This window comes from Quercus robur, chromosome 8 (assembly GCF_932294415.1).
Source record: "Quercus robur chromosome 8, dhQueRobu3.1, whole genome shotgun sequence".
NCBI lineage: Eukaryota > Viridiplantae > Streptophyta > Magnoliopsida > Fagales > Fagaceae > Quercus > Quercus robur.
The window spans coordinates 23,618,885-23,643,379 of NC_065541.1; the positions used below are offsets into that span (position 1 = coordinate 23,618,885).

The following is a 24,495-nucleotide window of genomic DNA, read 5'->3' on the forward strand; positions in this document are numbered from 1 at the left end:
TTTTTTTTTTTTTTAAATAATAAAAAAGAAAATAAGAAAAATCTTTAAAATAAAATAAAATTAAGGGGATTGTGATACACTACATTTGAGGCTAGTACAAGATCGAAGTCTCACCCAATCAAATTCACATCATTGGCCTCTCCCCACCTCAGCAACGACACGTGGATGGTCCCACCGTTTGCGGCCAAAACGGCGGCGTTCACTTTAGCGTTGAATTGGAGGTTCATGATGACGTGTGGGAGGTCGGTGACCATGACATTAGCACCGAGAGTAGTGGTTGCGGCGATTCCAACTAGGCCAGTTTTGGATCCAAGCTTGAGGATATTGAGACTGCGACATTGATCGAGGAGTGTGGAAGACAAGGGACTATTGCTAGGGTCACAACAGTGGTGATCTAGGAGGGTGACGAGAGTAGTTGCTGTGGGCCAGAGCTGGTACGAGAGGCCTTGCGATGGGAGCTGCCTGATCACCATCGTTGAGTCGATCGAATGGACATAATGCTGTTGTGGTTGTTTTGTTTTGATTCAGGGGAAGGGGAATGACGTCATTCCCCTTAATGTTTTTTGAGTAATATTATTTAAAAACTGAAAATGGGTAAGAAGAGTTCTCTAATTTTAGTATTTAAACACTCGAAAATGAGAAGTATAACTCAAATACTCTTAAATAAAATTGCTTATCAAATGTGTTTTTTTTTTTTTTGGTCCACAATTTTCAATGTTTAAACTGTTTGAATAGTTACTAAAAAGTGAAAAGGTAACGTCTTTTAATGTAAAAAACTTGGTCCAATATTTTAGAATGTACAAATTCAAAATAAAGTAAGTGTCTGAATCTAACTTCTTGGAGATATATAATAGTTTTTATTTATTTATTTTTATCTTGTTTTGTTTAGTAAGAATTGGTCCAATAAATGTAATTTAAATATATAATACGAGAAAATCTAGTTGAAGGGTGTAAATATGAAGTTAACACATTCATCCAATAAAATAATAATAATGAAGTTGACACTGGTCAGAGTCTTTATATGTATTGTTGAATGGCCTTACAAGTGAAGTGGAAAGAAATACCCTGGTCAGAGTCTCTTTTTTTACGGGTCAAGCCTAGTTTTGGAGTCAACAGACCAATAAGTTTGGGCTTTTAAAGCCCTCAAGCACTTTTGTCGTTTAGTTTTCTTCAATCAAACAAACTAAAGCATATGGCCCCTCAAGGTCAAGGGGTTGACAAAACAAAAACATGTTTTTTGTTGATCAGGTGAAGAGTGAAGAAAAAATATTCCACGTTTACACCCAACAAGCAATAAAGACAACAACAATCCAATCCAATCCAATAATTTTAGAATTTGGATACTTTTTATATAATTAATTTGAGATATTTTGGTAATAGGCTTTAAACCGAAATATGAATTCCTCATCTCCTTAACAAATCAGGGTTGATATTAATTTATCATATGGTTTTTAATAAGGTTTAAATTCTTAAAATCATTGTAAGTTTCTTTTATATATATATATATATTATTTCCAACAAATTGAAAAAAAAGAAAAGAAAAAAAGAAAATCCAAACGCCATGCAACTGAGTGAGGTGATAGATCATAAAGTTGGGAACTTTGAAGCTAATAAAGTCTATCCTCTTGCCGACGTGTATTAAAGGCAAAGGGATCAAATTAAAAACTCTCTCATTTCCTCTCTACCATCACTCACATCCATGAAAATGAAAGAAAACGAAAATAGTACACAAATTATTAATTGGTCCAACCTTCTCATTGGTTGATTGGAGTCAAGTGGCTGTGCATTTAACCTAGGCCTCCAGAAAGGTGGAAATTGCTGTGCATTTTCAGGGACAAGTAATACAGGTGCCAGTGTGCCACTGCCACTGCTACGGCCCACGAGAGAAATGCGTGTGGGTGTGGGTGTGGGTGTGGCCCTGTGGGAGTGGGACTTCATGTTCCACCTTTTGAATTTGAATTTGAATTTGAATTTGAATTAGTCCAACTCTTTCTTAATTCTTATTCGGACGTGTAAGATACGTGGAAAAGAAAATTAACTTCTCATTCACAAGCTTCCCACTTTCTCCAATAAGCTACCACAATATATTTTTTCTAAACTATATAATAAAAGTTATATATCTATAAAATACGAGAATACAAAAGAGTTATGAAAAAATATTGCGTCCTTTACCCTTTTTGGATATTCTGTTTAGTGAATTATTAATGGAATATTTATTAAAAGATATAGTTTTTGATAATTTTTTAATATTAAATATGTGATAAAATGCTACAAATTAATTTATTTTAATTATAATAAAATTTTAAAAAGAATTTTTAGGCAAGAATGAGAAATTCTAGAGACAAATTTTTTGACGCTAGTTGATATGATATATTATTAGTGGTATAGAAAAAAATATAATGTTAATAACAGACTCTAATGATAACTATTAGGGTTATGTTAACGAATACCCTAAGAGCACTGGTTAAGAATCTATTTTAAAAAAGTTTTGATATTACTTTTATGAAAAATGAAAAAAGTTATCAAAATATTAATTGTTTTTTTTTTATAAAAATTTTCTTTAATTGAATTCTTAACAAGTACTCTAAATCTATTAATAAGTGAAAACTGGCCGACTCAGTGAGTGTATAAAAAAGTAATCAAATTTTTTTTTGCCAGAAAAAGAAGCTATTTTAGCTTTGCAAGCAGTCAAAGTGTTCGTCGGCAGAGTAAAGAAAGATAAGCAGATTTGGTAATTATCAGACAACGAGAGAGGTCTTTTCCTAAGATCAGATTGACTGATATTGGCGAAAACTGCCGACTTGTCAGACACGTGAGCCCGACTTTGACACATAATAAAGGAATTGAACAGCTATAAAGTTAGGCATGGGACTCACTTTTAAATCTCTGTTCATACAAAAAGTATATACTTTTTTAAAAAAGTAAAATTTTGGCACAATAATTAATAAACTACTACATTTAAAATTATTTGAAATTTTAATTGACCGACAAATTTATTGTAGACGGTTGTTTTTTTTCTGTTTTTTTTTGAGAAAGTAGGTTTTTTTTTTTTTTTTTTTTTTGGTGATGGGAAAGTATGTTGTTTTATTAGAGATGAATTTTGACAAATTTATCATTAAATTATTTTTTTTTTTATATCTTCCATACTTGTTAAATCTTTAAAAATTTAAAGATTAATAGTTATATCATTATTTAAATATTTAAATTTAAGTTCTGTAGTTTAAAATTGTTCATAAAAATAAGTTTATAAATCGAATAGTAAATAATATCTGATTAATACAAAAGTTGATACATGCGTGTTAAGAAAATAAATAATATGCAGTTTAATAGTTAAAATTTTAAAATATATACCATGTTAAATTTTTTTTTTTAGTGAGAATTGTAACAATTGGCTAGAAAGTAGAAACTAATTTATCAATTTTGTCCAAATTTTAAATTAAAGATATTAGATGGATGGCTAAGTGGTTGTGCTGTTGTTAAAATATATGTCCAGCTCACACATTTTTAGATAGTTACTTGGTTGTCTAAATGGTATTGCTAGTAGGATATTTACGAAGATTATCTTAATATGTATTACTAATATTTTGTCTTAATGCTAGAATGTAAAAAATATAAATGCAGAGTCACTCATGTGTAAGGGGCCATATCAAAGATATTTGTGTTTGCAATTCACTAGCAATTGTGGGATTTTTAATGTGCTTGTTCCTACAGCTTAAAGGATAAATTCTTTTGCTTTAGATGGAAGAAAACAGCCCACTAAAAAGTTTAATTAAGCTTGAAACATAAGCATGTACACTCTTGTTAGTGGATAAGGGTCCTCATTACTTGTTAGTTAAGCATTACATTAGAATTATTTAAAAAGAAAAAAAAAAGATTTGTCCATATGCACATTCAAGACATAATTTCATATTCCTCTAAAAAAGGGTTAAGAGCAAAAAGAAGAAAAGAGGTACAGATTCTTCGAATCTAGTGAAGAGGTTGTTTCTTAATGTGTCAACGCAACAAAATTTGCGGTACCTAAAAGCACACCACTTATTGCAGCTTAACTTTCTAGCAGCTTGAGGGGCCGATGTGAAATGGAACACCGTTTATTGCAGTTTTTCAATGGAGATTATGAGAGCTGAGAGTGAAAGGGACTGGCCTCAATTAATTTACTTGTTCAGACAAGTTTATTTCCAGAATAACTAAGGGTGAGTTTGGTTCAGTTTTGTTGTAAAAGCGCATAATGAAAAAGTAGAGTTTTCAAAAAGTGTATAATGAAAAAGTGTATTTTCAAAAAGCTGAGTGTTTGGTAAAAGCTGTTAAAAAGTGCTTTTTGAAAAAGTTGAGTGTTTGACTAGCACTTATAAAAGTGGCAGTTTGAGGGATAAATTACCAAAAAGGACAATGTATATATAAGGGAGTTTATTTCATACTTTATTTATTTATTTATTTATTTTTTTATGTGAGTTTGGTTCATACTTAAATCAACTACTTCATCATACTTAAATCAATTTTTCTCTTTCTAAAAAAATTATTTTTTTCTCACCAATTTTAGCTAATAATAACCTATCATTTAAGATTTATTGTGAAAGTATTGTGAAAATATTGTGATAAAAATTGATACTGATTTTAATTTGAACGTACTATTAAAATTATTTTTTTCTCTTTCTAAAAAAATTATTTTTCTCACCAATATTAGCTAATAATAACATACCACTTAAAAAGTACTGTGAAAATATTGTGATACCATTTTCCTTTTCTTTTCTTTTTTTCCCCTCTTTTTTTGTCCTCCACACACATACCGCATTTTTTTTTTTCCTTTTTTTTCCCTTTTTTTTTTTTCCTCCACACACGTACCGTTACACTTTTCTTTTTTCACTTCTTTCCTCTTTTGCAACCTACCACTTCCTCCAAACTCTGAACGTTCCAGCTCTCCTTCTTCATTTTTTTTTTTTTTTTTCTTAGCACTTCCTTTCTCCCTTTACTAAAAATATACCCATACTTTTTTCTTTTTTTTCCCTTCTTTCCTCTTTTTTTCCTTTACTCTTTTCTGCTCTTTGTTTTTCCCATAACATTTCACCAGGGCCGGCTCTATGGTGGAGCAAAAAATGCAACCGCCTAAGGCCCCAAGTAAAAAAAAAGCCCCTAAATTTTAACCAATAGGATTATTTATAATCAATAAATAAAATAAATTTTTTTATTAGATGAAAAAAAATAAAAAAATAGAGAAAAATGCAACGTCGTCCACAATATTTTTCACAACACTTGTACAACTAATGCTAAGTAGCAAGTTATTACAGCCTATTGTTGATGGCAAAAAAATAATTATAGTGATATTTTCAAATAAAAAACAAAAAACAGTTTAAAATCTAGGATTTGTTGTAAAAAACATTGTGAATGTTGCACTTCTAAAAAAAAAGAATAATAATAAGAGTTTAATTAGCAAACTTTTACTAGTTTTCATCTAAATCTACCACTAACACCACTGTTTTACTTACCACTATCAATCTACCACATCAACAAGTATGAAAAATTTTGTCAAATTTTTTTTTTGTCTTAAAAATTCAAAAAAAAAAAAAAAAAAAAAATTCTATGTAGTTCATGTTAATTAGTAGTAATTTTGCATCTAAATAAGATGATCAATTTTCGCCTTAGGCCCCCAAATGCATCAAGCCGCCCCTGCATTCCACAGACTCACAAAGCTCTCCTTTAGTCATTCTTCCTCCTTTTTTTTTTTTTTTTTTTAGAACATCGTCTGTAACACCCATGGAAGGGATTGATTTTTTTTTTTTTTTTTTCCTTAGCTGATTTGAGAATTTGTTATAGATTTTTTTGTGTTTGGATTTGGAAATTTGTTATTGAGAGGGCAGAGCAGAGAGATGAGATGAGATGAATGAGGACCGCGTGAGAACTGAAGCCATTTATCAAGGGTAATTTGGTATTTTTCGACAGAGCCCAACTGATACCATTCAAACGCGCATTCGACTTTTTGTTTATGGACCTCCAGAGGTCCATAATTGTCTTGCGCGTTTATGCCTTCATCCAAAACACAACTTTTATATAAAAGTTGCGTTTCTGCTTCACCAAACGGTAATTTTTGTCCAGCTTTTAAACAAACGCGCGTTTCAGCCCCTAAAAGCTGAAACAAACGGGCACTAAGTTGATATTAATATCCCCTGTCATTTTGTTTTATCAGCTACGTGAGTCTCACGTGAAGAATTTACCGTTTATAACTTAGATTTTAATTTTCATGCACAACTTTTTATAATTCACTTACACTTTCAAAAAAAAAAAAAAAAACCTAAATAAGCAATTTTCAAAAGAACACTAAAATAAAATACAAAGTTTGTCTACAAACTTAATTGTAGTTAATGGATTGACCATAATTCTCACTAAAAAAAATTAGTACAGAAACGTATTATTAGAGATTATATATTTTTTATGTTTTTAACATGCATGTTAAATTTTGTGTCAATTAATCATATATTATTTACTATTTTATTTATAAACTTATTTTTTTTACACAATTTAATACTATAAAACTTAAATTTTAAACATTTTAATTGATAATATAGCTATTGAGTTTTGATGTTTTAAAAATTTTACAAGTATAGAGGATATTTAAAAAAAATAAAATCCAATGGTGAATTTGTCAAAAATTCATAATTTATGTCTAATAAAAAAATCCAACATACTAAGTTTGAAGCTAAATTTTGTAAAAAATAAAAATAACACAATAAAAAATCCAATAATTTTAGGACAAAATTTGGCCACAACTCCACTCAATATCTTTTTATTGAATGTAAGTAGCCATTGGCTACAATTTAAGTTTGTAACCAAATTTTCTCTCAGAAAAAAAAAAAAAAATTCAATTTTTTTGAAAAAGACATATGATACCCCTAATACAAATGTATGTATGACATTTTTTCTTTTGAAAAATTCTTAATTTATATTTTACTAGCAATGTAAGATTTATATTGTAGACAGTATAATATTTATTTAGTCTTTTATCATCTTTTTTAATATCTAAAATCTCTTTATCAATTAAGTTATTAAGCCAACATAATTTTACTGGTAAAGCTTCTTTATAAACAGATGCTATAGGTTTGAATCTATTTCTCATTAAAAAAAAATACATAACTTTACATTATTTATTATTATAGTTTATCACATAATAATAATAATAATAATAATAATAATAATTATTATTATTATTATTATTATTATTATTATTCCTTTTCGTTAAAGCACCATCACCAAAATTAAGTCTATGACCCTGCTATACGGCAATCACAAACGGACACTTATCATCGCAACGCAACAAAGTCGACACTTCTTGATTCTTGACTTCTTAAGCATTTACTTTGTTGCAGACTCAAGTCGGTCAATTTATTTCAATGGATATTAGGTCCTCCATTTTCCATAGACTTTTCTGCAAATTTCCACTCTAGTGCCTATTTCCAAACGAGGGGAGGGGGCATTGGTTAGTGCTGCACATTAAATGTCATATATGAATAATAAGAAATGCTAGAATTACAATTTTTTTTAAAAGATAGTTGATATGGTGAGCGATTATTTGGTAAGTGAAAAAATGATGGACTCAAATGAAAACTAATAAAATTTTTCCATAATAATAATTTATAAAAATATTAAAAAATTGTTTGTGATTGTACTTGTGGGGTCCAATAATTTATGGGTCCGGCCCACACGCTTATAGGAAGCCCACCGGTCTTAAACCGAAGGAGGCCAGGGCCCAAGCTCGAAACTAGGAAACATAAAAATAGTCCGAGGACATAGCCGAGGACGGTTTCGTCCTCGGCAGGCCCAAAATCTCAGGGATAAGAATGAAACACGAGTACGCTAGAAAGATCAGAAAATATCCTGGGGAAGTTGTCTTTAATACCCTTCCCTGACATGACACTGCCCCTAACAGAGCCGGGATCTTAGGCTTTATGGATCATCTCCAGCAATTTTTGGACTAGACTGATGGGATAGATATCTGTCCAGGAGAGATCGACCCTACACGTGGACGAAGGACAGCGAACGTAGGCTAGTATAAAAGAGAATGTTATGTGACCAAAGAGAGGGGCTCCCATCTAGCTTCTGAAAAAAGACTTGATGAAAGAGAATGTCTGGAGAATACACGCCGGACACCACCTAAAAACCCGCCGACGGGTAACCGAGGACAACACCATCGCTCCTCGGACATGATCCGAGGAGCCAAATCCTCCTAGACGCAAGATTGACGGGCCTAAACATCCAGCCCAAAGCATCATCTCATGTTGGTTCACCTAAAGTCTGGCCCGAAATGTCCCTCTGTGATCCAACGCTGGCCTTTTAATCCCACTCTCTACAAATATTATTGTGAGGGACTTTCCGTGTGCGAGCCCAACACCGTCGTTGGGCCGCTAAAGATTTTGTGTCCTTACAATTGGCGCCGTCTGTGGGAAGGCTTGCGCGTTGGCGTAGGAGGTGTTTGAGTCAACTCTCTAGCCGGCTGAGGTTTGTGGAATTCCCTCCATCTTCGGCGACATGACGTCGTTGCTCCGACCCGAATTTCTGCTAGGGGCTACGCCCTGCAGTGTCAACAGCGCGGACAGCTCTAGGGGCTTCCGGCTTCAGGCCAAATCCCCCCCGCCATGGTCTAGGGGCTGATCTCTTACAAGTAATGGACAGAACCAAGGCCTTGCATGGTCCTCGGACCCAAGCCTGTGGGGAAACCAAGTACAAAAAAGAGATCTTACAAGTAATGGACAGAACCAAGGCCTTGCATGGTCCTCGGACCCAAGCCTGTGGGGAAACCAAGTACAAAAAAGAGATCTTACAAGTAATGGACAGAACCAAGGCCTTGCATGGTCCTCGGACCCAAGCCTGTGGGGAAACCAAGTACAAAAAAGAGATCTTACAAGTAATGGACAGAACCAAGGCCTTGCATGGTCCTCGGACCCAAGCCTGTGGGGAAACCAAGTACAAAAAAGAGATCTTACAAGTAATGGACAGAACCAAGGCCTTGCATGGACCTCGGACCCAAGCCTGTGGGGAAACCAAGTACAAAAAAGAGATCTTACAAGTAATGGACAGAACCAAGACCTTGCATGGTCCTCGGACCCAAGCCTGTGGGGAAACCAAGTACACAAAGGCGCCATCGGAGTTCCCTAACTCCCAGTCGATTGCTCGGATGGAATATTTATAAATCATCAGCCTTGGACGATATTCACGCGCTTATCACAAAATATCCAACTGATATCCCGGTTAGTTTCTTAAGTTTGATTTATTACAAGTTATCGATATAATGCCCGATAGTGCTGTCAGATGAGAGTTGATTAGATCATGCTTCAAAGTAGCTTTATCACAAATATTCTCAAAGCAACACATACATAGAGCACATTCGTTCACAAAGTTGTGTGGCCCACTAGATCAACGCTTAAAACATGTAAATCAATTTCCATTTTTATTACGATGAAGAAATAGTACAGTGTACAAACGAAAAGCTGGAGTCAGCCTACGTCAGAGCTTACTACATAAGCAAGAAAAAGAAAAATACAAGAAAGAAAAAAGAAAAATACAAGAAAGCTGGAGAAAGCCGAGGAGGTATGTCGGAGGAAAGGTTGGCCACAGCCCCGAGACCTTATTCTTCCCCCGCACCCTTACCTGCCCATAACTCAGGCAGCCAAAAAGACCCAACTTGAACCTGACACCGTTGAAGAAAAGGTGCAGGGAGTTGGAGGTGGTGGGGCTTTCTCTAAATATACGCCTACCGCAAAGCAGAGGCGCTGATGGAGGAAAACCCTTCTTCTGCCGCACCAAAACTCTGGCATGGACAGAACCTGCTTCGGATTTTGACTAAAAGAGGGGAAGATTCCTTTCCCCCTCGGTAGAGATGGAGTACTCTCCTGAACTTGTGCTTCCTGTGCCCATACCTTACTGTTATAAGCCTCATGAAGACACGGCGCCTCTGCGGCGGAAGAAGTTCTTTTTTCCCAACCCTCGCTTTCGACATGTTATGTCAAGAAAGGAGAGCTCCGGGTATGGGAAGCGTGATGTGGGAGAAAACTAAAAGACTGGGTGTATATATAAAGCAACCCTCTCTCCCTCCTATTTATTTGAAAAGACAAGATAGTGACAGTCAACTCCCGCGGCGTCCCAAGGAGCGCTACAGACAAAGTGGTCTTGGCTCAGCTTCCAACGCCAACTGCAGCCAAAAGACTGAAGGAGCCTCGTAAAGGCGCGCCTCGATCTTTGGGGCGTCAGAAAAGTACTGCATGGCCAGAGGTTGCAGAAATATCTCTTAATCCGCGGGCTCATTGAATTCGCGACCCAGGCCCGCTTTGCGTGAAGGCCCATGGACACCCTGTTTGGCACCTCGGGAAATGCTCAATGAAAGGGAAAATCTGAACTCAAAGTCTTGGACAAAACCTAAGGTTTGCGTGGTCCTCGGACTCAAGCTAAAAGGGAAAACCAAGTACTGGTGCAGACATTGGTCTTGGACAGAACCTAAGGCTTGCATGGTCCTCGGACTCAAGCTAAAAGGGAAAACCAAGTACTGGTGCAGACATCGGTCTCGGACAGAACCTAAGGCTTGCATGGTCCTCGGACTCAAGCTAAAAGGGAAAACCAAGTACTGGTGCAGACATCGGTCTCGGACAGAACCTGAGGCTTGCATGGTCCTCGAACCCAAGCTAAAAGGGAAAACCTAGCACCGATAAAGACCCAAGTCTCGGACTCAAGCCTAGAGGGAAAAAGTCAAGTACATAGGATAAAACGCATAAGTCTTGAACAAAACCCAGATTTTGCAAAGTCCTCGGACTCAGGCTGATTGGGAAGTCAACTGCCCGAATGAAGAAATTTCTCGGCTTAAATACTGGAAAGGGTTAAGTCTCGCGTATCATGAAAATAGCAGAACAACCTAATGATCGTCAACCTAAAAAGGCCATTCATCCGGTGGGTAACACGTCCTCGGATAGCTACTTCTCACATCTTATCGGAGCATTTAATACACATCACGGCCAATTTTAAGATAAGTCTCATTCCTCACTGGTCGGATTGCCATGTTGAATAATAATTTTGTTAAAGTTATCGTGGCATCTTTTTAGGAACGATTACCTTGGCCTTAGTTATTATTGATTCAAATGCTATACTATTATGCCGAGCAGCGCTTTCACATTTGTTAAAATACATAGACAAAACATACGAAATAGAGTAACAATCACTTTTATTAATATGAAAAATTGTTACAACATACAAAGAAGGGCTTAAACAAGCCTATACAAAAAAATTGAGCTGCTAAAACAGTAACAACATCCGTAACACAAATAAGTAAACCATCAAGTGTCTTCTGAACTCGCCTTCAAAGTCTCTCTGAAATCTATGCCTCAGAACTGTTCATATCAGGAGAAGATCCTTATACAAAAATAATGAAGGAGAAGGAAGAAGAATTAGAAGACATGGAAGCACTTCAGCAAGCTCTTGTCACTGAAGAATGCAAGGGAAAAAGAAGATGGAGGACATGAGCGGGAAGGAGGAGAAGAAGAGGGAAGCAATGAAAAGAAAGTAAAAGGAGCAAAAGAGGGAGAAGGGGAGCCATATTAGGTATGCTCATGAGAGAGCGGATGGAGATGACAAGGGAGGTTTTCGACTCAGTTACACCAGAAATGGGGTGTGACGAGTCCCTGCTTCGGATTTTGGCTAAAAGAATGGGGAGGCAAATCTTAAGCCTCCGCCATCCTTGCCCCGACCGAGCCATCTCAAGTTTTATCAGGACATGGTATTTCTGGGAAAAGAAGGATCTGTTCATGATGGATTACTATGAGAGAAGTATTATGGAATAGGGAGTAACCGGATGGAGGAAGTGGATTTTGAGGAGAACGTGAGGGATTCAGATATGAGAGTGTCACCCTCATTCTTCTCTCTTTATATAGGGAACGAAGAAGGGGGTATGCAACGCGCTCAGATCCCCAGGGGAATCCAGAGTATAACGCGCCGCTTCGTCCTCCCACACCATCAGTAACCGTCGCATCTGGGAAGCCTCGTAAATGGGAAGGCATTAAAGACACGCTGCAGATAACCACGCAGCATAACGGCAACGTGCGTAAATCCAGGAAAAACGCCTCGTAGACCGGTGCGTTCCTTGTGGAGAGGAAGAGTCGCCAGAGTTGATCAAGATCCGAAGAAAGTGAACGGCAATAAGGGCTTGACATCATCAAAATCCACCTGTCCTACCATGATGTTGGACAGCAGGATTTTGAGGGGCTAATGTGGAGTCCAATAATTTATGGGTCCGGCCCACACGCTTATAGGAAGCCCACCGGTCTTAAACCGAAGGAGGCCAGGGCCCAAGCTCGAAACTAGGAAACATAAAAATAGCCCGAGGACATAGCCGAGGACGGTTTCGTCCTCGGCAGGCCCAAAATCTCAGGGATAAGAATGAAACACGAGTACGCTAGAAAGATCAGAAAATATCCTGGGGAAGTTGTCTTTAATACCCTTTCCTGACATGACACTGCCCCTAACAGAGCCGGGATCTTAGGCTTTATGGATCATCTCCAGCAATTTTTGGACTAGACTGATGGGACAGATATTTGTCCAGGAGAGATCGACCCTACACGTGGACGAAGGACAGCGAACGTAGGCTAGTATAAAAGAGAATGTTATGTGACCAAAGAGAGGGGCTCCCATCTAGCTTCTGAAAAAAGACTTGATGAAAGAGAATGTCTGGAGAATACACGCCGGACACCACCTAAAAACCCGCCGACGGGTAACCGAGGACAACACCATCGCTCCTCGGACATGATCCGAGGAGCCAAATCCTCCTAGACGCAAGATTGACGGGCCTAAACATCCAGCCCAAAGCATCATCTCATGTTGGTTCACCTAAAGTCTGGCCCGAAATGTCCCCCTGTGATCCAACGCTGGCCTTTTAATCCCACTCTCTACAAATATTATTGTGAGGGACTTTCCGTGTGTGAGCCCAACACCGTCGTTGGGCCGCTAAAGATTTTGTGTCCTTACAGTACTCATGAATAAATTCGCAAAGCAAAATTTAATTTTATTTCCTTAATAAATACTACTAGGTAAGGTTCTTTTATTCTTCCAAAAAAAAACGAAGGTAAGATTGTTTTATTATTATTATTATTATTATCATTATTATTATACCAAAAAAAGAAAGTCCCACGTATACAGTACTCCATAGACTTTCACGGTTCACACAAAGAAACACTAATCTAATTCAACTCCATTAGTATTTAACAGGATTTGTTTATAAACCATAAAGTCATAGAGTGCTCCTAGAAGATTTGAGATTTTTTTTTTTTTTTTAATGTGTATGTTTGGATGAACTTATTTTTATGAGTTTATTCAACTTATTTTGTTTATTGTATAAAAATATATTTAAAAGTTCTATATAGAAAATTAGAATAAATTATAAATTATATCCCTAAAGTTTAAAGTAATTTTGATTTTTCATATAAAATTTTGATCCGCTCTCCTAATATTAGGTATTGTTTGGATTTGCTCATTTTTTTTCAAAGCGTCATGAGTAGATGTTTGGTTAGTGCCAGATTGGCACCCTAGGAACACCCTTTATGTTTGTATTTATTTTGATCTTAAGCCCTCTATGTTTGGGATTGTTTGATTTTGTATCCTTTATGTTTTGATTAATTTGGCACTCAATGAACAGTTAGGCATAGCACATTAATGGAAGTGAGTAAATCCAAATGATACCTTTTTTTTTTTTTTTTTTTTGAGAACAATTCAAATGATACCTATTGTTAGAAGAGTTGATTAAAGTTTTAAAATTTAATTATGGGATAAATTTAAAATTAGCCCAAACTTAAGTGGTGTAGTTTATACTTTAGTATAAAATAATACGTTGAAATATATATGGTAACAAAAATAAGTGATTATAGTCACGAAGTAGAGACTTTTGGTTGAGTCAAAAGTTTAGTTTTTTTTTTTTCCTCTTCTAACTTTTAACTTTTTATTTTTTTATTTTTTTTATATACTTTTTAAACTACTTTTATTCAATAGTTGATATTAAATGTCACTTTCTAATTTTTTATTACAACCATTAAAAATTTATTGTATGGTGTAAAAACTAGAGTTATTTCACTTGATCTCAATCCATAAAAATATTTAGAAGGACTTTTTGAATCTTAGAGCCATGGGTCAAAACCTCATTATTAATATTTATGATAGAATAGAAAAATCGGACCAACGCATTAAATAACAAGCACTTTCGTTGTTTTATATCGGGAATCCCAAAGATGTTACATTGAGAAATAAAATAAAAATGATAATGATGACTTAAAGATAATTGGGTTATAGAGAGAAAAAATATTAAAATGATAAAATGTAGAGAAAGAAAAAAAAAAAAAAGGAAAATGAGCAGGCTCATTCATATTATTGATACCCAAGAAAAATCCTCAAAAAAAATCATCATAATACTCTTTTTCACAAAAAGAGTAAGATACACGATTATTTATCTTATTGAATCTAAAAAAAAGCTAAATTGGTCTATAAATTATAATAAACTAAACTTGAAAAACTCTAAAAAAAAAAAAAAATTAACAAAACAAAGTCGAAAAAAAGAAAAGAAAAAGAAAAACTAAAATAAACCCTATTATAATAATAACAAATCCCACTAATGAAATTTTCTTATTCTAAAAGACAGGACCCAAAGAGACACTCAGCAAAATAGTAACGGAACCCACTAAGTTCACAAACACATATGTGGGAGTTACTGCCCATGCAGATGATTGTGCAGGCGGCGTTGCGCCTGGAGTGCTTGACCCCGGTGACGGTGAAGATTGCGGCGACTTTGCCGATGAAGATGGCGGTGAAGATGGCGGTGTTGTTCCTGGTTCTGGCGGAGATGAGTACGCTGGTGAATAAGCTGGAGCCTCAGTTGGAGCGTTGGACTCTGGAGAAGGTACTTCTGGCGCAAATGAAGGTGCTTCTGATGCTGGTGATAATGAAGATGGTGAAAATGATGGTGCAAATGATGGTGATGATGATGGTGAAATCAATGGTGAAAATGATGGTGGTGAAATCAATGGTGAAAATGATGGTGATGTTACTGGGGTATTAGTTACAGGGCCTAGTGAGATTGGAGTTGCGGCTATGGATGGTCCAGGTGAAGAACTTGATGGAGCTAGAGAGGGTGGAACTTTTGGGGTGTGACTGCTGCTTGGAGTTGGTGCTTGTGTTGGTGCTGTTGGGGTTTTAGGAGGACTGGTGTTGCTGTGTTTCACAGACAAAACAGTCACAATTAGTTTCTGTCCCTTCTCACAGTTTTGTTCCTTCCCACTTATGAAAAAGGATGGCCCAGACTTATCAAGCTTGTACTCAGAATCACCTTCTTCTAATTTCTTTATTGGGTTCGTTGTGTTGCAATTGTAGTAATCGTCTTTGTTCACAAGCAACACAGAATCCGACCCTTTCTTATACTTGAAAACTACAAAAACCAAAACAAAAACAAACAAACACCCACATATAAATACAAGTCTACCATCAAAAACCAAAAAAAAGTATTATCATCAATAATTTCGACCGCAGAATTTGAATAAATTAAGGAAAATATCAAAATATACAAATTATAATTAGGAGACACTAGTTGAGTTACAAAATTATTGACAAAATGTATTGTAATTTGTGAGTGATTATTAAGGAAATTAAAGGACTTAAATAATTACCGAGAGTGTCATTGACTTGGAACCTGTTTTTCTGAGTCCATTGGGTGTAATTCTCGGAGGGGTGCAAGACCCAACCATCTCTTCCACCAACGTAGAATTTGGAAGCCTGCGAGGAAAAGAGAAAACAAGAAAAGAGAAGAAAGAAAAAGAAGATATTCATGTGCCTCTGAAACGCCATGACTAATGAGGGAATGAAAACAAAGAATACGGTTTCCTAATTAATTTGAAGATTTATGACTCTGTTTATATATATATATATATATGATGATGATGCTCGAAGTTTCTAGGAAATTAAGTAAGATCTATTCTTTATCAAGTCTTTGGAAGATAGAAATTATTTTAGAGCGTGTGGAAACCGAAGTTGTTGAGGGGATTTAACGTTCACAAGGGAAGCAAATAGTGAAAAATAAAAATCGTGTGAATTTTTGATATGGTACGATAAATTAGCCACCGTTTATTTTGTTTTTGTCGGGGATTCTAGACGTGGCATAATCATGGAGACTCAACGGTACGTATATTGTTTTTAGAATTTAATGTGGTGGCAAGAGTTTTGTGGGCTCGACTTTAGAGCGTAATTAAAACTCATTCCTATCACAAAACAAAAAAGAAAAAGGAATGGTTCTTTTATTTTTTATTTTTTTATTGCAGAATGGTTCTTTTTTATTTTGAAAGAAAAGTAATGGGCCTTGGAGTTTGATTGTATAAAAAATTGACATGTCTGTTTTATTATTCACTTCTTTTCATTTGTGGTCACGCTATCATAATTGATATATAGAAGAACTTGTCCAACTTACTAATTAATAACTCAAAACAAAAACCAGTATAACATAAAAAGTTAAAAAAAAAAAAAAAGTATTTTAATACCCATACCCACCTTATAATCATTCATCAATTCCATTATTTTTACCATTAGTCAAGCACTATTCAATTTTTTATTGATTTTTTTCTCACTTCCTCTTTGTTCCTCTTTGCTACGAAACTCAACTAAGTGATAAAATAATATATTTTTCTATGCCTTCTTGCTATAGTGAACTGCTAGTCTTGGTAGTTCACTGTAGCAAGAAGTTAAAAAAAAAATTTGCCTTTAGCTCTACCAATGTTGGGCACTAAATTGGAGTTTAAGCAACCCCCAATGGTGATGCTCAATCAATGGTGATGCTCAATTAGGACTTCATTAACGCATACAATGACTTTACAACTACTGGTGGGGTTGTGGGGTTTGGACCCTGTTCAATCACGAGTTGTGGTCCATACTAGGCCTATGGGTGATGGGTCTCTGAGCCCATTGTTATGGCATTCCTTCTTTGTACGACATTTGATACTATAAAATTTATCAGATGAATTTAGTTTGTAGCATTTATTTTTTAACTATAATTTTGAACGTAATGATCTATTGCGATTTACATTGGGTAGGTAATTTATTTATTTATTTATTTTGCAAAAATATTTTTGAGTAATAATAGTTACAAAATTTTTATTACACACCGAGTGTCTGTTTGGGACCTGCTTATTTTGTTGAAACTGAAATAATATTTTGAATGTTTTACATGATCACTTTCTTTGATCTCCCTTCCATCAAAGTGGCTTAAATTTAGACGAGGGGTTCATCTCTCTCTTATCCACTTGTCTACTTATTAATTATCCAAATATAAAATGAACAACATTTTTAATTCACTCTTCTTAAGGATTCTTTTAATAGTAATACAAACATACTGTAATTAAACAAATTTCTTAAACAAAAAAAAAAAAAAAATCTAGTATCACAAACTTAGTCAAAGTTTTTGTTGCAACTCTTTCACGTGGCAAATTGTTAAGTTGTGGAAAAAAAGTGGTGGGTTCTATGTGAAAGTGATAGGTAGCTGGTCACAGTTTACTGTGCATGCATGAGATTTGTGGTTAAGTTTGTAGCAGGGACAAACCCAGGATTTCAAGCTGAGGGAGCCGGAGATAAGCGAAAATTTTTTTTTCAAATACGCATCCATATAGTATTAATAAACTATCAATCAAGACAAATATCCAAAAATCATTGTTTCTTAATATATTAAAATACAATCATCTACCAACAAAAACAAAAGACACGAAACAATATTGTTTCTAAATACAATCATCTATGAAAAGGGAATTCGATGCTCTTTTAAATCTTCAAAATCATCTATGATTGAATCCAAACTAAATGTTGAAACTATATCATTTTTAATGTATAACATCAAAGAGTCCGTCAAAAAATTTGTTTTGAAAGTTAGTTTTGACAACTTTCATAGCTGAAAATGCTTGCTTTGTAGTAGTAGTAGAAACTGGAAGAGTAAGCACATCTCACCATTCTATAAACATGTTTGTAGTGTTATAAGTTTTCAGTTTTCACTAACCATTGACACAACTCAAATAAACTGTTCAATTTTTTGAACTCTGGATCCTGGACTACATGATGCTTAAAATGATAAAACTCCTTCTCCTACACTTGTTTGTCATAATTTGTGAAATTTTGTGGATAGAATTCTTTACCAACAAACAAAGATCATTACTTTTGAAAGATTTTAATGCCTCTCGAGGTTCTAAAACTGAGCTAAGATTAAGTAACTCCATTCTATTTTCACATTATTGCTTGTATAAAAAAAATTAATTAAAAAGTAAATAAGAAAAAGAAAAGAAGAATAGGAAGCATTATTTTGCATGATGTGTTATAATAAAAGGAAGCTTGTAGTTTCCAACAACTCCAATGTCTCTCTGATTTGGGCCATTGTCATAAAAACTAATCACGCGAGAGTCTTGCGTGATTAGTTTTTTATTTTTAGATTTACATGGGCTCTTGAGTCTTGATTGGGCTGGCTGGCTGGGATAGGGGGCCAAGTCCTTTTTTTTTTTGTTGAAAATTTTAGCTACTATTTTTTTTTGGGCCCATGGGCCCGAGCCCCCTTAGAACAACTCTTTCTTAAAACTCTCACGTTAACTACTAGTAAAGAAGGAAGGAGTTTACTCTAGAGCCGGAAGTGTGTGCCATCATTAGTAGCTCTGAAGCTTTATCCCCTCCACTTCAAAAGTTTCTATAGGCCATCTATATTTCCCTGGTTTTACCATTGATGATTGTCAATGCTTGCCAACATACAAACATAAATTTTGTTTTCTTATAATATAGTGTTACAAAATTTGTATACGAAACTACAAGTATAATTTGGTCTCTTCTTGTGCAATTGATGTGCCAAAACGCAGAAAATCTTTATAAACCTCTTCTTGTTATAACAATGCTGAAAAGACCCCTAAAGATGAAGAAAACTAAGCAACACACAACATATTATTACACCCGAAAAGGCAAGTTTCAAATCAATTCTATGTGAGCAGCATTATACTAATCAATATTTTACTAGACAACAATATAAAGTAAGCACACAAATCTGGTAAAATAGGTTTTCCGAAGTAATTCTGCGCCTTAGAAGATCCTTTTTACTAGTCAACGTTGGCGTACAAACATGAATTATAGAATGTATCTCCATTTCAGTTCAAATTTCACAGTGTCATATCTAAATATCACCAGCAAAAAATACAATCCAAAACAGAGCAATAGTGGTTGCAATAACCCTGGCAACGACCCTCGTCATGGCCTCTTTGATTTATGCAAGCTATGTCGCACTTATGGTAGCATGTGTGGTCTGTTCGCCATCTCAAGGCTTCTCCAACGTTAGAGGATGCCAGAAAAACGATCATGGTAATGAAAAGCACTATGGAAACCTTGCTTGATGCCATTTTTCTTGCTTTGTCTTTGTTTCCTGCGTTAGTGGGGTGGTGGGTGCTCGGTTATTTGCAAGAAAATTAAACACGAAGGGCTATTGAGTGGAGTTCATAGTTTTTATAAGGATTGCTTTCCTTATTAGATAGGTTTTGAAAACTGAAGCGTGGTGTTTGTGGAGCACAGACAAGTGCGGGCAAGCCAATGGTGTGAAGCCTCAAAACCGACATAACAAAACAAACTGATAATCATGACCTTGGAAGTTACGGATAATTATATGGTCCAATTTGTTAGTTTCTGAACTTGTAATCCAATTTGTCACATCTAAATAAATCAAAATCCTCTAGAATTCTTAAGAAAATTTACCGCGTCGATTTCATTTTATCTTGACATTATTTTATAATAAAAGGTTTATACTATGTGAAGTCATCAATTCATTAACAAAATCCCTAAAACAATGGTTTCTAACCCCCCACCCCCCCCCCCCCCCCCCCCCCCAAAAAAAAAAAATCATAAATGATAAATGTGACCTCAAAGTCGTTTACTTAAATCTGGTTTCTAGATTTCAAGAAAGGCAAAAACTAGTGATTGAGTCAGAAAAATTTCTTTGAGGGAGCCGTGGCTGACCTTATATGTGTGTATTCATTATGAATGGAATCCAATTACTTTACATAAAAATAGAATAAATATCATAAAATTACAAGATAACTATGTAGTTATCTTGTAATTTAAAAACTAATCCTATTAAAATATGATATATTGCTTTGTTAAAATGTTTACAATATATATTAATACTCTTATAGAAAATATTCTCTTTGTATAATAATTGAATGTTTATGTACGTTTTTAGACCCTTTAAAACACAATCAGATTAACCTAGTTAATTAGTCAAATGATTACTTAGTCAAATTAATCAGATCTAGGTTAACACACATATATCATATAATTGTAAAGTGCGGAAAATAAAGAACACAATGATATGATAACCTAGGAAAACCAAATCGGTAAAAAACCTGGGGAGGATTTAACCTAGCTATCCTCAAGGTAAAAAGCAAATCCACTATGAAAGAATTGAAGTTTGTACAATAGAACTTAGATCACTAACATTCTATTGTTATCTCGAATAGGAAACTTACTACTACGACCCCATGATAGCTCCGAGTCCACGAACTACTTCTTTCTTTGGCCTTTGCAAAACACAAACACACACGTTTGTGACTATGAGATCTTACTCAAAGTTTTAGCAACACAAATTCTTTTGTTTGTGACTCCAAGACCACCCTTGAAGGTTTAGATCATCAGCACCTTTGATGATTAGAAAATGTAGCAACTTCTACAACACCGGATCTTGAGATTCTTCAAGTAATAACATCGGTAGAAGATATGAGAGAGTTTTTTAGGAACAAAACCCTAAATACAAAAGAGGCACACTCTTCTCTCTCTAAAAAGTCTTATAAAAACATGCTTAGGGTTTCCTTTATATATTGGGAGAAGTAGATTAGAAACCCTAATATTTAATGGGCTTGAATTGCTGTTTGGGCTTAATTAAAATTCAGCAGATACGACTTTCGATCGGTTGAGCCTGTCTTTCAATCAATCGAATCAGGTAGATTATGAAATCTTCTTCCTGTAGCTTGTATGTTCTTGAATCTTGACTTGAATCACCTTGAGCATTGTCTAATAATACCTATAGACTCTAAGATCTATATCTAAACAAGTTTGTGTTCACGATTTGCCAATTGTTCTAAACATTTAGAACCTAACAGTTTATAATAATTAAAAAAAAAAATGCATATGTATATTCTTCAAACTTTGGCTATTTTTTAAAATCATACCCCCATGTGTTTTAATACACACATATATGTGTGTGTATATATATATATATATATATATATATTAGTTAGAATCATTTGATTTAACATTGCTTTAATCACATGACTTTTGTGCATTGCTCTCGAAATATTATCATCTGAATTCACCATACATATAAACTAAAGTGTGAGAGACCACGTGCTCAACCTATTCATTCATTGTTAGGATGAACTTGTGTGAATGAGTGGATTCGTGTTGGTGCCCTTCAAAATGGCTGTTTGATTTATTAAAAACTTTCCCCCTAGATCAAGAGTAGTTTTACAATGAAGTCTACAACGTCGGTAATTTTTGTATTTTACCCTTTAAGTTCTATTTTTTCATTGCCCAAAAATATTATTTTCAAATCAGAGACAGAGCCAGAATATTGATTGAGAGGGAGCTGAAGTATGAAAAAATAAAATCCTAAATGCACTAATTATAATAGAAGAATGTGGGCAGTGTGCAAAAATACACTAATTATAATTTTATAGGTCTCAATTTATAAATTATTTGTGCGACATTTATGTGTGATTTTGCAATTAGCAAAATACTCAAGTGGTCTCATAGATTAATAGGATGTTGTGCAAATGCAAGATGAGCCGAAAGTGTTTTTCGGCCTATTGTATGTATTATGCCATAACTCAGGAATAATCTAACTCAATTAAGCTTGCTGCAAATAAATTTTAAAAGAATTAAATTCTGTCAGAATATTATACTTTATATATATATATATTTTTTAATTCAATAAACAATAATGGGAAATGGTAGATTTGAATGTCTCCATTCAAAATTAAAAAAAAAAAAAAAAAAGTGTTAGTGGAGTTATAAAGCTTTTGGTATATTAGTCTTTTTGGTGTTAAAATATTATACTGTGTAATAATATCTTTTGTCATTAAATTAAATTAACGAACGTATTGCTTGTCATAAAATAATAATTTTCCTTTATCTTTGAAGAAAGCGCACCAAACTCACAATGCTTTAAATAAACTTGTGACGTTCCTACTTGAATTGGAGTTTTTTTATTTTATTTTATTTATTTTATTTTTTTTATGGAGGGAAATGACCTTGTTCTTTTCCTCATTAGATGTGTCATTGCCATAAAGTGAAGTTTCATTTGGACTTTGAAGGGAGGAAATTAATGTTTGGTCCAATGATTAAATCTTGGAAATAATCTATTATTTCTAAATACAATACTACTACTTATTATTGGTGTAATGTCACTTTGTGAGTATAAGTTCTTGTGAAGTGGGGGGTAAGAGTATCTAAGAGAGAGTTTTACACACATATACACTTAGATTAAGGTAGAGTGAGATTTCTATCTCAGATTAAAAAAAAAAATTGTTGTTAAGTGAACCTTAATTATTATTGCTTAGAATATTTTTATCAATTAGTTTATGTCTTTACTCTGTACAATTCTTTTATTTAACAATTCAACTAAACTTTGACAACTATTAGTCTTTGCAATTCTATTAAGAATTTTTTTGTTGTGCCTAACATTTTTTTTTTCTTCACTCAATTACTCCTTAGTCCCACCCCTTTGTCTAATTTTTATTATTATTTAGAATCACCCATTGTATAATTGTTTAATTGTTTTTTAGTGTTAATATTTACTAACTACTGATTGACTAACTGGCCATGCTCAGATTCCCATTTACAAGTAACAAATTAAAAACAAATTCAAATTCAGCCTCGGTACTTGCAAATTTGATCAAAAGTTTTAATTAATTGTAACTTTATTTTCAAAAATAGATTATTAAAGGGATCATATTCAAGTTTATTTTAGTTGGACTTAGACTAAAAAAAAAAAAGATTTAGAATTAGGGATTTAAGATGTTCAAAATTTTATTTTACGGGGTCAAAACAAAAAAAGAAATTATATATATATATATATATATATAGGGTTGGGTTTAAGTTACACCTGGTGTAATTCTAAGCAATGTTACACCATCTAATAACCTATTATAAAATTCATATTTTGAAAATCCTATTGTTGGATTACATGCGGGTGCGGAGCCAGGGGGGGTCGAGGGGGGGCAGTTGTCCCCCCCCCCCCCCCCCCCCCCCCCCCCCCCGGCTTGCCCAAAAGAAACCCTTAGTTTCATAGTTAATACTTATTAAAAACCCCAAACTATTATTTTCTTTTGATAGAAATAGCATTCTAGATCAAAGATCTTCCTTATCATGTGAGGAATTTCATCTAACTAAAAACTCTAATCAATCACACTTAATGATAATTTAGCCAACTAAAACACCACTTTGTTTCTTTAGCCTTGAAATAGAGCATAACTCTATCTTCTAAGTGAACAAATAAGTAACCACAACTTCTCCACTAGCATGCCTTACACATAAGTTTTAATGTTTCCCTACCGTATTTTAGCAAAAAGGCCTTGATCAATCCCTTCAAAAATGCCGTCTTGCATACCAACGTGGAAAGCAAAGTGCACCGCTTAGAAAGCCACAATCCATCATGAACCCTAATAAAACTCCTTTGTACTTAACTATTATAATATTTGAGTTATTTTTTCTTTTGTGAAAGTGCATATATCATATACAAAATTTGCCCTCCATCAACTTAAATCCTGGCTTCGCCACTGATTACATATTCTATTTATTCTTAACATTCATGTCAATTGGATGTTATTTAACATTTAATCCATAACTCATCTTTTATGCATTATTGTAAATTACAAAAACTTGAATTTATACAATTGATTGATGACATGACTATTGATCTTTGATTACCTTGAAATTTTGCAAGTATGGAGAATATATAAACACCTGGTGTAACATTGTTTAGAGTTACACCGGGTGTAACTTGAACCCAACACACACACACACACACACACACACATATATATATATATATATATATATATATAATGATGGATTTGTCAAAATTCGTATCTAATTAAAAAATATTGAGTGGTGTAACATTACTTAAAATTACACTAAGTGTAACTTGAACCCAACCCTATATAGAGAGAGAGAGTTGAGTTCAAGTTACACCTAGTGTAACTCTAAGTAATGTTACACCACTCAATAATTTTTAATTGGATGTGAATTTTGACAAATCGACTATTGGATTACATTATCTTTATATATTCTCCATACTTGCAAAATTTGAAGGTGATCAAAGATCAATAATCATGTCATCTATCAATTGTATAAATCTAAGTTTTTGTAGTTTAAAATAATGCATAAAAGATGAGTTTATGGATCGAATGATAAATAATATCCAATAAGTATGAAAAT

The 24,495-nt window shown here is 34.2% G+C and overlaps 3 protein-coding genes across 3 annotated transcripts; all 3 read right to left on the reverse strand.

The window, feature by feature from the left end:
- Positions 1–110: 110 nt before the first annotated feature.
- On the reverse strand, positions 111–473 carry LOC126696066 (protein-lysine N-methyltransferase rrg1-like). Its single transcript, XM_050392849.1, has one exon. The coding sequence runs from the start codon at positions 471–473 to the stop codon at positions 111–113; it is 363 nt and encodes a 120-aa protein (XP_050248806.1).
- A 13,879-nt stretch (positions 474–14,352) lies between these two features.
- Positions 14,353–15,989, reverse strand: LOC126695036 (early nodulin-like protein 2). Its single transcript, XM_050391644.1, has 2 exons — positions 15,672–15,989; positions 14,353–15,433 (listed from the first exon to the last, which is right to left on the reverse strand). Exons 1-2 carry the CDS (start codon positions 15,847–15,849, stop codon positions 14,640–14,642), a joined length of 972 nt encoding a protein of 323 aa, XP_050247601.1. The 5' UTR covers positions 15,850–15,989; the 3' UTR covers positions 14,353–14,639.
- A 2,682-nt stretch (positions 15,990–18,671) lies between these two features.
- LOC126696067 (defensin-like protein 34) lies at positions 18,672–19,409 on the reverse strand. Its single transcript, XM_050392850.1, has 2 exons — positions 19,211–19,409; positions 18,672–18,733 (listed from the first exon to the last, which is right to left on the reverse strand). Exons 1-2 carry the CDS (start codon positions 19,407–19,409, stop codon positions 18,672–18,674), a joined length of 261 nt encoding a protein of 86 aa, XP_050248807.1.
- Positions 19,410–24,495: the final 5,086 nt, after the last annotated feature.